The sequence below is a fragment of the Diadema setosum genome, chromosome 3, assembly GCF_964275005.1.
Source record: "Diadema setosum chromosome 3, eeDiaSeto1, whole genome shotgun sequence".
NCBI classification, from domain to species: domain Eukaryota; kingdom Metazoa; phylum Echinodermata; class Echinoidea; order Diadematoida; family Diadematidae; genus Diadema; species Diadema setosum.
Window position 1 is genome coordinate 46,911,130 of NC_092687.1, and position 13,452 is coordinate 46,924,581.

A 13,452-nucleotide genomic window follows, 5' to 3' on the forward strand; every position below is an offset into this window, starting at 1 on the left:
ACAAGTAGTTTTTCTCCTTCATATATCCGTGGGAAAAAGACAGCACTCTTCTCCTCCTTGTTCAGGGGAGAGAAAGAGAGAATATACTTTGTTCTTATACTTTACTGTAATGTACTTTGTAAGAGAGAAAGAGGGAATATATGTTGTACTAGTAGTGTACTATAATGTACGTCTTAAGAGAGAAAGAGAGAATATATTTTGTACTTGTACTGTACTATAATGTTCTTTGAAAGAGAGAAAGAGAGAATATACGTTGTACTTTACTGTACTATATTGTACTTTGTAGGAGAGAAAAAGGGAATATGCTTTGTACTTGTTCTGTACTATAATGTACTTTGTAAGAGAGAAAAGAGAGATATACTTTGCACTTGTACGTGAATGTATAATGTACTTTGTAAGAGAGAAAGATAGATAATATACTTTGTACTTGTTCTGTACTATAATGTACTTTGTAAGAGAGAAAAGGAAAATATACTTTGCATTTCTACTGTGAATACATAATGTACTTTGTAAGAGAGAAAAGGAAAATATACTTTGCACTTCTTCTGTGAATACATAATGTACTTTGTAAGAGAGAAAGAGAGAATATACTTTATACTTTACTGTACAGTACTATAATGTACTTTGTAAGGGATGCGTTTCAGTTCTACCTATATACTGATAATGTAGAAGCTTAATAATCTTCTACAGCAATACAGAAGATAAAAGAATACGGGTATATAAACTAATGCTGATGATAATGATAACCATCAATGAAATGATATCTTGTTAAAGAGTCATTCTCATTTCCCGTCTTTATAGACCAATAGAATTGTCACTCTCAAACAGAGCAAAATAAACATGCGATTCAATCATGACAATACAGACAGAAAATATTGGACATTGCAGACTTCATTGCTAACTTACTCGGTGCATTTAAAAAAAAAAACTTTGACGAGAATAAGTGTTCGTAAACACCCCTCCCCTCAAAAATAACTGAAAAAAACAACAACAACAGAAGCCTGACTATGGTCACGTGACTGGTCGCCATGAACCAATGGCGGAAAACTTCAGGTCCATTACGGACTTCCGAGAGGTACTACTACCACGGGTGAAACATAATAGTGATGGCTTTACGCAGTTTTTCTCTCTCCCCTCCTCTCTCTCTCTCTCTCTCTCTATCTCTCTCTCTCTCTCTATCTCTCTCTCTCTCTCTCTCTCTCTCTCTCTTATATACTCTCTCCTCTTTATCTCCCTCCCTTTCTTTCTTTCTCTCTCTATATTTCTTATATCTTAATTCCTTCTCTTCTTCTTTCTCTCTGCATCCATTGTGGATTTGGGGTATGTTGTGTCTGATCGACATAATATTATGGAGAGTTTTATCGCAAAATGAGCTAGAAGCGCCATTTTTTAGCATTTCAAAGTAAGTCCCTCACCAGGTAAAGACAAAGTGAACATTTCCAGTAATACCTCCCTTGTGACATAACAAGGAATATTCTAGATCCTATGATTAAAAATATCCTGTATTTTTTCATTGTTTTCTTTGTTGTTTTTATCACAAATATCTCAACTTAACAACAAAAAAAAAACACAACCCAACATAACGGGAATATTCTCAGAGAAACTATCAACGCATCAGCGACGATCTGAGTTCGTATTACCTTTGACATTTCAAAAATGTGCAAGCAGTCTAAATCAAGGCATCTACAATCCTACATAATGCAAACAAGGTATTTTACTGTAACCATCTCTAAATAAATTTGGGCGAATGTTTCCAACATCCTTTCTGTATAAATGCGTTTATTGTGCAGTCAAGTATGGAATGTCAATTACGGCCACACTGACAATAATTATTTTGTGGGTCACAAGCTGAAATGTTGTTTACAGATCATAAATATTGACGGGAAAACTTGTTTATCGTTTATCAAAGGAAAAAGTGTGCCTTTCAATGGCAACAACAACGATGACATTCAAACCTTCCGATTCTTCCACCTCTTAATACTCTTACTACTGCAACTACTACTACTACTACTACTACTACTACTACTACTACTACTACTACTACTACCACTACTACTACTACTACTACTACTACTACTACTACTACTACTACTACTACCACTACTAGTACTACTACTACTACTACTACTACTACTACTACTACTACTACTACTACTACTTCTACTACTACTACTACTACTACTACTACTACTACTACTACTTCTACTACTACTACTACTACTACTACTACTACTACTACTACTACCACCATCATTAATGTTATTATTACTTCTTCTACCATTACTGTTATTACCACTACTACTATTCAACAACAAAAACTACTGCTACTACATGTATACTGCTGCGGCTGCTGCTATTACTACCACCATACGATCATTGGCACAGCCGGGCAGCTGGATGAAAACCACTCACTAAAACAGAAATAAATCCGTTTCGAAAATAAATTACCCGCTAAAACGTTGTCAAGGTAACGAGGGATGTTATGAAAATCAAATGATTATTGTCATTACACGACAGAAGAAGAAGTGATATTTTGCAAACAGACTTGAAAAAAAAAAACTACGGTAATTCATAGACGTTTAAGACACACACTAACACCTGCACACATACATTTTGTCAAAACCTATCATATTCTTTATTATTATAAACATCACGGCTTGATTGTTACAGCGTATTATCAGATTTATATATTGATAACGATATCACTGTTGTTAGTGTTTTCACTATTATTGCTCTATAAGTCTTTTTCAACAAAATCAATGTGAGGCTTTATTATTACATTGTACGATGAATTCAAACAATCAGTGGAAACTAAATATTAATTTCCTCTCCTGAACCAATAAAGATACTTTACATGAATCAACCGTTATCAACGATTTTTCTCTGTCGTCAATGTAAGGTATCGTAGTTATTGACTTTTGACAGTTAGAAGATAAAATGAAGACAAAAACTCACATACACACAGAATCAAGTGACTGAAAGGAAGGCTATGAAAAACACAAAGCATTAGCACAACGCACACATCACTCGTGATCTTTTTCCGAGTTTTTTTTTTTCTGAAAAAGGGATGAGCATATTATTTGAAGAGGAAATAGATACTAACTGTGTTATACAAAACATTACAGTAGACTAAAAATGATAGGGATAATGATTTTAATAGTTTCTAACATTTAAATAACCATGACATTGCTGTCGCTAACCGATTTCTTTTTTCCCCTGTAGTTTATCAATGATGATTTCGTTCCTAAATGAGAAACTGAAATGAATGGTGAATTATGTGACGTTACAAAAACGGTACACTTTGCTTCTCAAATGCAACTTTCTAGGCCCTATGTGAAAGTTATGATTTAGTACTTGTTCTGGAAGCATGATTTTGTTTGCTGATCTGCCCTTTAATGGTAGAGTATAGATATATCGCCGATACCTCATGACAAACAACTTAACTCACAATACTTTCTATTCAAGGTACAAATTTACTGATACTATCGTTGTAATACTGATTCATACCACCTTGCACATCCTATAATGCATACTTGAATTAACGGATAAAATGGGTTAAATTTACTTGCAAATTATGCTTCCATAAATAAGCCGGAGATAACTTAAAAACCATACGCAAGCAGCTAAGTAAGATATTTATAAAGTTGTAGTGTATTTTGCATTTAAGATAGCTTTTAGTCAATGCTCTTGTTTTTCAGGAAGAAATTGCTTGTGAGAAGCGACTGGCGCGAATTTAATTTTTGCTCAACGTTACTAACGTTGGTTTCTTTTCTTTTCTCTTTTTGTGACATGAACATAGGTGATAATTGGTGCAAAGAAGCGAGAACACAATATCCCCCAAGTAATCCCCTGATCCAGTTTGTTCTGCAGTAACAACCAAACGAAACCATGTACCGAAGCGACCAAAGAATAATGGTACACCTTTTTGTGTGGCTACATGTATACGCCGAACATTACAATAGACAGTGCGAGTACGAACAGGTAGGAGGGTGATTACTGCGCATGCGTGATGAGCACAATTAGTGCTTCCCTATACGGCCGAGTGCACAACGGGTGTATGGGATTTTTGCGCGTCGCGCTACTATGGGCTTTCATGCGGTTTGTTTGTTAATGCCATTGAAAGAAAGAGATGACGAAAAACAGAGAAAGAAGAGAGAGAGAAGAAGAGAAAGAGATAGACAGAGAATGAGCTGGGGTAGGTTATTATGCGAAACTCCGGGTTCCGTGTTCAACTGATCGGTCTCGCCTGAGTACGGTCTCGTTATTGTTTTTTTCTTCAATTCGTCAGTGCAGGTTTGAGCGGAGGACGGGTTAGGACCGAGTCTTTTCTACAGCTTTTCGCGAGGCTTTCCACAGCTGTATAAATAACACAGGAGAGCTCCGGCGAGGCAAGCCCGCTCCGATCGCCTCGCTTTTAGCTTACGCCTCGTTAATTCACTGTCTCCAAATTCTCATCACCATTCTCTCCCCACTCTCCACGGCGAGGCAATATTCACATCTCTGTTTTAGCCGCCTTTTTTCCTCCACTTCTTGTCATCATTTCGAAGTTCTCTCTGAGTCATCTTGAGAAAAATTACGTCAACGAACAAGGAGAGGATTTGGCATACAATAGCGTGGAGGGGTGCCTAAACGCACCACTTGTTTTCTACTGAACATCTTTCTTATTGTTGACGAGTTAGGAAGTTTGCACATCTTGTTTTGGTCAGTCTTCGTTTGGGCCTACACTGAATCAACGTCGCGCCAGCCGGCGAGGGGGATTCTCGTTTCGTCGACCTGCTAGTCGCTAGGAATAGATTTGCCGCGAAGACGTATTCACCGCTATCGTCTGCTAAGTGGATTGGGTGCTACACACTCACTGTACACACGACACATCCACACACACGCACACACTTTCGCTTTCTTGGGCGCGTACGTGCGTGCGTGGAGAAAGGCCATGAACTTGGCGTGAGACGCCGCATTATCATTTTCTCATCAAAGATTATTATCATTTTTCTTCGGGTTGTGTCGTAGCGGCTCGCGCGCACGCGATCGCTACAGCCTGCAAGGGCGATCTTTCCCCAAATGCTTTCCAGCGAGTTAGTCGGACTGGAGACCAGCGGTGTGCTTGGAGACAGCGCTACTGCTGCGACCCTCCATACTCTTCCCGAGTCGTCGTCTTCTGCATCCATCGTGCCGGGGCTCAACCCCGGCGACTTTCTATCCACCACGGATTTCGCCGTCAGTCGCCACTCCCGGCCGGGGAGTTTCACCGGCTTCGGGGGTATGCTGGAGCCGGACTTTCGTGGGGCGGCCGCTGCCGACTATAGCATGGGGTCGGCTCTAGGTATGAATACCTTCCAAGGAGGGTCCAGTATAAATGGTATTAATTCCATGACGTCGGGAAGTTATACCACATTAACGCCTCTTCAATCGTTACCCCCGATCAACACAGTGGCAGATAAATTAAGGCATGATACAAACGTTGGCAGTGGCTTTTCATTGATGAATAGTTCAAACTTAGCAATGAATAACCCCTATGACAAGCTAGGCGGTATGAACATGGGTGTTGGTGGATCGATGGCAGCGAACTCCATGCTGAACGGCTACGGACATCACCAGCCTATGGGGGGATACGGCAGCCCGCACCACGGCACCTGTTCGCCGAGCGAACCCCGGTACGCCGCGTCCATGAATGGTTACGACCAGTTTACACACAGTGCACAACATATGAGAGGACTCCAACACCATCATCCACAAAGAACTGGTCTTGCAAACCCCATGGTCATCAACGGACTCGCGGGTCACGCTCACCACGCACCGTCACCGTCGACGCCGGGAAGCCGCGGCGGCGACAGGGGGTCAGTGTCCGCCAGAGATGCCGGACAACCGGGAGAGGAAATAAACACGAAAGAAATCGCCGCGCGAGTGACCAGCGAACTGAAAAGATATAGTATACCCCAAGCTGTGTTTGCCCAAAGAGTTCTGTGTAGAAGCCAGGGAACACTATCAGACCTGCTCCGCAACCCGAAACCCTGGAGCAAGCTAAAGAGTGGGAGGGAAACTTTCAGGAGAATGTGGAAATGGCTTCAAGAACCCGAGTTCCAAAGAATGTCCGCCCTCAGACTAGCCGGTAAGTTCTATCAACCATCCCTACCAATTTCTCTTAAAACGTCTTTTTGTGGACCCCGAGTAAAAGTGTTGATTAGATATTGTGATAAATCTTCCCTTCGCGCCCACTGTGTCTGTAATTCAAACATCTTGAAATTAATGTTATCATGATTTGTTTCTTATGTTAATGTGATAATCTAAAAAAACAACAACACATCAATACTAATGATACTGATGGCATTGCCTCTATTGATGAAACAATGTAAACATAATGAAGTACTTGTAGTTCTTAAGTCCATTATTAGCTAACCAAGTACAAGCTTAACTTGAGAATAACGTCAAGATAAATACGTGATAGTTTGGTAAACAAACTAAAGGAAGAAAAGTTAAAAAAGAATATGAAGAAATAAGTGCAATGAAGTTCTATTCTGCTGCATTATCCGATGTCTTGATCTTTCTGAAAACCACTGCATTGTAGGGCAAATGTTTCGAAAGTTCCTATCAAATCAGAGAAAAAGAAAACAAAGGCAGTGATCGATGAAATGTTATTCTTTGGTGAGATTGATCGTTCAACATTGTCTCAACTCTCTCCGTGACTCGAGAGCTTTGATTTTTTCTTCTTTAGATCGAGGGGAGTGCTTCTCGGAGGATATTTCCCCTTCGAATCGATTTGATTTTGACGGGAATCCGAAATCAATGTTACCACTCACAGGCGCTATTTGCTATCACAGCGAGGCGTGTTGGAAAACTTCCGAAACTTCGTACACACATCTCAGCTCAGTCGATCCCCTTACAAGTTCCTACAAATCTATACCACCTTGTTTACCTTTTTTTTCACCTCTTAAAGCCTGAGTCTTTTGCGTTCTCTTAATACTTTTGAAAATAATAGTACAAGCCGTTACGCTCGCTCTTCATAAATCAAACGCCGCTGAGTGCGATTGAATTTTCTGTCGGTGAAGTGTAATTAGGAACTGTTTTTCTTTAATCGTGTAAATTTTATTATTGCTTGGAGGCAAAATTCGGTTCGCGCACGTGCGTGGCTAACTGTCGGCCGACGGAGAGTTTATCGCGGCTTTCACCCTCCCGCGTTTCTATGGGTTCCTCGCCTCGCTCCACGCTTCGGATTATTACCACTCCAACCCCCCCCCCCCCTTTCCCCTTTCTCTTTCCGAAGTCTTCTCCCGTTTTTTTGATGAACAACTTCAATTATTTATCTTTCGCCGTGCAATATTTGCCTTTCGGTAATTAATGCAAACGCGGAAGAAATTAGTGATGGACATTGTAAATAATCATGGCGGTATTCTTTCATTTTACCTGCGTTGTACTTGATTAAAAAAGGAGTGTTTTCTTGCCTAAAATTCAAATCTAGGTTCATGTACATACTGAGATATTGAGCGCTACGTGTAGGAAAGAAGGACAGTTTGTGATAATTGTGCCGTTTCTGCAAAGAAAAGAATCGCAAACGCAAATGTTATCCTGTATTTTGTTCAAACTCGTAAAACAAAAGGAAAACATAGTGATGTTTGGAGATCATTAGGAAAATATATGAAGATGTTTTTCTTCCTGAATCATTTCCTCTACACTTTGTGGAATTAAAGCTAAAACACAAAATTGTGGAACTAATGAAGCGAGAAAACTGGCAGTCCTCGTCTACACAGCGCCCTCAGTACACCTAGCGGTAAGTCGGCATCGCACCCCGCTAGCTATGGCGTCGCGATTCGCCTCTACTCGCTCTGCGTATACCTCACAACACTCCGCCGATCTCCGCTGTTCGCCCGTCGCCTGCCCATAGCGGTCGGTCAGGGACCGTGTGTGTGTGTAACGCAAGCGATATTGCGCAGCGGGCAGCGATGGCCCTAATTTGTCTATTCATACGTTAATTATGTGTGGGACATTGTTGGTATTGTCAATGGATATTACGCAAGCGAGTCAACAGGGGACACGTCTTTATTACGACCTCCACCACTTTCTCCCTCGCTCAAACAGGGTTATATGGAGTACCACGTAAATCACCTCTTTTGTTGCTTCACACTTCATGGCTACAGTTTCCTGGTGTACATGTAGTAAAGGCGATTCAGAAGCAATTGCTCGTTAATACACAGTCAGAAACTGCAGTTTTTTTCTTCCATTTAGTGTGAGACAATCATGAAAGACTAGAACAGAACGATTTTCTTTGTTTTTTGTTGTTGTTGCTATGGATGTTGGAAAAGAAGGATGAGTTTGTAAAGATGATGAAATTATTGATGCAATATAATGTTTTAAGAATAAGATAGGCATTATTGATCAAAGTACATTCATGATGTATACACCTTGTCAGCTTGAGTCTTCTTACAAAGATCTAGAAAACTTTTATCCATATCTGGTTTTGCTTCTCTATAGTTTTCAAATATGCCTATATCAGTTTCCTTCCTTTTTGTTGATATTCTAGAAGAGCTTGATAATGAATATAGTTATAGTATCAGGTTAGTGAGATTGGAATGATGATTTGGCGATTTGATTACTGACTTAAAAAAGGAGATGTTTGTGATATTGTTATCGATTAGATATCAAGTAGCACTTTAGTTTTAGTTTCATTCCTGAAGTTGCCAGTGAAGCTACAGTAGTGAATGTTGCTTTGACCAAAAACAAATAAACAAACGGTTTGCTTTTAGTTATTATGATATGTGGGATGCAAAGTAGACAATCCCATACTCATGAAAGAATGTTGTTTTAAACTTTGGCAAAAGGGACTTTTTCCAAAATGCTTTGGGTGGGGGGGGGGGGGTATTTCAGTATGAGTTTTTCAATGTTCATGTTTCAGTTATTTTCGCCAATGACATGAGAACAGACATTGTTCATAACATGCTCCTTTTATAAGCTTGTAAAAGAAAAGAAAATGTATCTTTCTCATTAAAGATTATCCATACCTAGCGTGTGGTTGAATTTTAAGGCAATCAAGAAGACATGCAGGTATATTTGTATTAGTTGATGGTCTGTCTTGACTTTGTGCCTGATTGAAATAATTAGAAATCTTAATAATAACCAACATTTTGCTCTCTTTGCCATTTATTGGGAAGACAATTATAGCTTTAAAGAGTGGAAAAAACAGGTGATCATTGCACTCCAGATTAAATATCATTTTGGCACGCCATTTCCTTTAATTTCTAATCCTGTGGATAAGGTCAAATGGTGAAAATGTCACAAGCTCTTTACTAGATACTAGGCCCCATACACCGTGAGAAAGGCTTCTTTAGGGGAATGAATTGTAGGTGTGTTCATTTCACGAACTTTTGTCCCTTGCCATGTATCCCAAGAATGTGATGAGGATGTAAGTTTTCTGGAATTCCTCCAGAATTTCCCAGGCATGAAAACAGGTGCGCCACACCTGGCAAACAAGAGAGATAAAGAGAGAGAGAGAGAGAGAGAGAGAGAGAGAAGGGTGGGGGGTCCTAATCACAACATGTTTTCCTTAGGTGCTCAGTTAAAAATGTAACTTCATAAACATTTTGGTGACAGTTATGTCTAGCAGGGGTTTTGTTTTCCTTGACAATCTTCCTCTTTTTTGTTTTTTTTTGGGGGGGATAATTTCATATCGACTGTACAAGGAGCCTTTGCACAGGTGTAATCTTTGGTAAGTGCTTGTCCTTCCTACTTACATGTATAAGGCTTTGCTTTGTCGACTAGATGAAATCACGGGATGTGCAAATCATGTTGCCATGTGCCGGTTGCAGTTCAACACAATAATATGCACTAATGTGTAATTTGCATCATCAGAAAACACTAGATTGTCCTTTTTTGAAGTATATGACTGTATAAGATGTTTTTCTATTTGTAAATATAAGGAAGAGGTTTAAGTAAATTGACTCGTAATGAAAGATGAACATATTTATTTTCCTGACCAATCAATGTTATGGCTTTTTGTGTTATATATAGTAAGTGATTTCCACCCCCCCCCCCCCCCCACTCTCTCTCTCTCTCTCTCTCTCTGAAGAATATAATAAAGTAAGGCCCCATCCTTGGTACAGATGTTTGAATGAATTAAATCACAGCAAGTAAATTAAAGCATGATATGATAAAATTTGAGTTTGATGTTGATAAGCTTTATACTTATGAGACATTGTTCCACTGAAATCTTCAGAAGATATCAACTTAATGTAATCTTTCAAGTGCTGTTTTGACAACAATCGTGTCATTGTTGAAAGGGCTGTAAGATGATCTTTCAGATATCAGCTGTCACAGTGTTACAGTGCCAGGGACTTTGAATAGTGTGTACAACTACAGTGTACTTGGTTCTTGCATAAACCACACAAAGGGCTAACTAACCCCAGTCCTAATATTTGGGTTAGCCTACATAATGAGTCAGTGCTGACTCTCTGTTGATGAATAGAATATTTTATAAAATTTGCCATGCCAGCTTGATGTGAGAATTAGGTGCAACTTGTTGAGCTCTTTCCTCCAAGAACTTGAATGTACTGTACAACTCCCATCCATTTTTTTTTTATCCTATAGCTTACAGCTAACATCCCACAGCTCTCTATAGTTAGCAGCTAACTTGCATTTATAAGTGCAGCCATGAATAACAAATATCTAACCATTGGAGATGCTACCCTTACTAAATAAGACAATATCATTAATAGTAGTAATATATTTGATACTATTATACTTACAATATACTACCTTACAGCAACTTATAGACGAGTAGTTATTCACTTGGAGTGAATGACACTATATCATTATCAGTGGTAGTATTGTATACTTATTTACAATGAGTTACAGAAAAGTAGACAAAAAACCCTATTGATATAGACGTCATACATTTGTAACATATGAATGTAACATAATACACATACAAACATAAACATACACAGTGATAGAGGTATATGGATACATATTAGAGAGAGAGAGAAAGAAAGAGAGAGAGAGAGGATGAATAGAGATATAAGAGTGATTTAATACTACATTGCCCACTGTTGTACTACAGGATCCTAGTGTGTTCCTACCAAAATGTAAATCATTTTCCCTATCCCGTCTACCATCAGAGCCGCTGTCGACAGTCTACATGTGCGTACAATGATTGGCTATACCCCGCCACAGAGAGGGCATCAAATAATTGTGTTTCTAGACTAGCTCGTTATTAAATTCGGCGTGGCGGTGCGACGGACAAGTGCAATATTTGCCTATTTAATTAACGGGCCTGAATACTGCCGTGGTAGTCCCACACATACCGGCACAAGTAAGTGTGCGCTGGCATTGTGCGGCACGCATAGATGAGAATGCACTGGTATTAAGGGGCGAGATCAGAAAAATCAGTTCGCTGAGAAATGATGAAGTCGTTATGCTAAAAACTTTCTGTTTTTCTTCAATCATTGGTTTTCTTGGAGAAACAAACACTATTACAGCTTAACATCAGTTATTGCTTATTGTTCTTTCTGGGTATGGCCACTGTTCTGAAGGCCACATTGTTTTAAAACAAGATACATAAGAATAAAACAATTAAAAAAAGACGTCCAAGACCAAAAGGAAAAAAAAAATGATAGGATCACCAAGGCCATAAGAAGATGAATGAAAATCCTACAAACTTTGGGTCTTTGAACTGATTGTAGCTCTCTCTAATTCTTCATCAGGTAAAACAGGTAAAAATATTGGTAGAATTATGAGAATTAATATTACCAATGGCCTTATTCCCTATCTGTACATTTGTGTGCTCTTATGGTGGCTGCTGTGCTTTGAAATTTTCCCATAGTGGCACACTTTTTCAGCTGTCTATTCTATTGATGCAGCTCATTCTTGAATACCCAAAATCCAGAATTCTTTTTATTCAGATTTGGGCAATGAACTGGATGTCACATTTAGAATCACAAATTGTACAAACTTAATTACCTTGTTCTCGCTAGTACGATCATGAAGTCAGAGTCGTGCATGTGAGTTTTCTCTGATCTGGTAGACAGACTTACAATACCTGGTTTAGCCTTGTTCTGTCTATGGGAGTATAACAGGGCAGTGTGGTTACAGTGAGTGGAGGGAAAATGTCATGGATATCTCAGAAATTTCTTTGGTCTTTGAATCTTTCCGAGAAGGAGGGAGAGAAAAAAACAGGCTTCCAACCCCCGACTCTTTCACAAATTGTAAAAGGATGCCATTGATGGTGTAGAAAAGTACAGCGGTGTGTAGCATTTGTCTAAATTTAGACTGATATGTACAGAGATGTAGAGAGGTTCTATTCTTTATCTATTTCATTCATCTTTTATGCACAGGATTTTAATGGAGATGAATGAAATATATTGCATGGCAGATATACACTGTAGCAGGAGATACATGGATATATTTGCCCCGCTGACCATAATGTGTGTGGGCTAAAAACCTTTTAAATTCAACTCAACCTGCTTACTATGTTGCAGTGTGTATGAGGATTGGCATTCATACATGATAAGCATGCATGTGTGTATTCCTACATCAAATACCCAATTATTAAAATATTCAACACATTGTAGTAGATCTTATCTTCCACATGTTGCACTTTCCCCATTGGAAATAGCTACTACCTCTACTTCTACAAATTTAATACTACTTCTACTACTACTACTACATTGTACTACTTCTACTTCTACTACTACATTGTACTACTTCTACTTCTACTACTACTACTACATTGTACTACTTCTACTTCTACTACTACCACTACTACTACTACTACTACTACTAATACTACTACTACCACTACTACTACTACAACAACTACTACTACTACTACTACTACTACCACTACTACTACTACTACCACTACTACTACTACAACAACTACTACTACTACTACTACTACTACTTCTACTACTACTACTACCATCACTATTGCTTCTAGTACTACAGGTCTACCACCATCATACCCAATTCCGCTTATGTTACGGCTGTTAATGAGATAATGGTCCCCCCCCCTCAAATAAAAAAGAGAAATACATCTGTATTTGACATTTCTAAAAGTAAATATTCAATTAAATTCCTGTGGCATATGAAATTCAATTTAAGCATCTTTTGTGTGTGGTATGTGTGTGTATGTGTATGTGTGTGAAATGATAAACACAATATTAATATCTAGTACCACACACTTAAATCTGTGTTATTATCTTTTAAACTGCTCTTTGAATGTAGCAATTCATCTGTGTGTGTGTGTGTGCATAGGCCCTATACTTTTATTCATTTCAGGTATGTGAATGTATATAGTATATCTGCCCTCTCAAAATTTGTTCTGATGATTCATGCAAAAAGTCTAATCAATCAGAACAAATTAAATCAATTTTTGGTTGTTTTAGTGCACTCTCTTACTGATATTGTACATAATTGGTGCATAGTCACTTTTTTTAGAAAAATGATGAATTATCATTTCTGGAT

General features: G+C 38.7%; 1 protein-coding gene across 1 annotated transcript in view; it reads left to right on the forward strand.

Moving 5' to 3' along the window:
• The first annotated feature begins 5,061 nt into the window (after positions 1–5,061).
• LOC140226433 (one cut domain family member 2-like) overlaps positions 5,062–13,452 on the forward strand; it is a 47,989-nt gene continuing 39,598 nt past the window's right edge. The window contains exon 1 of the mRNA XM_072306902.1: positions 5,062–6,109. Within this exon, the coding sequence (XP_072163003.1) occupies positions 5,062–6,109 (1,048 nt within the window). The remainder of the gene's footprint in view (positions 6,110–13,452) is intronic.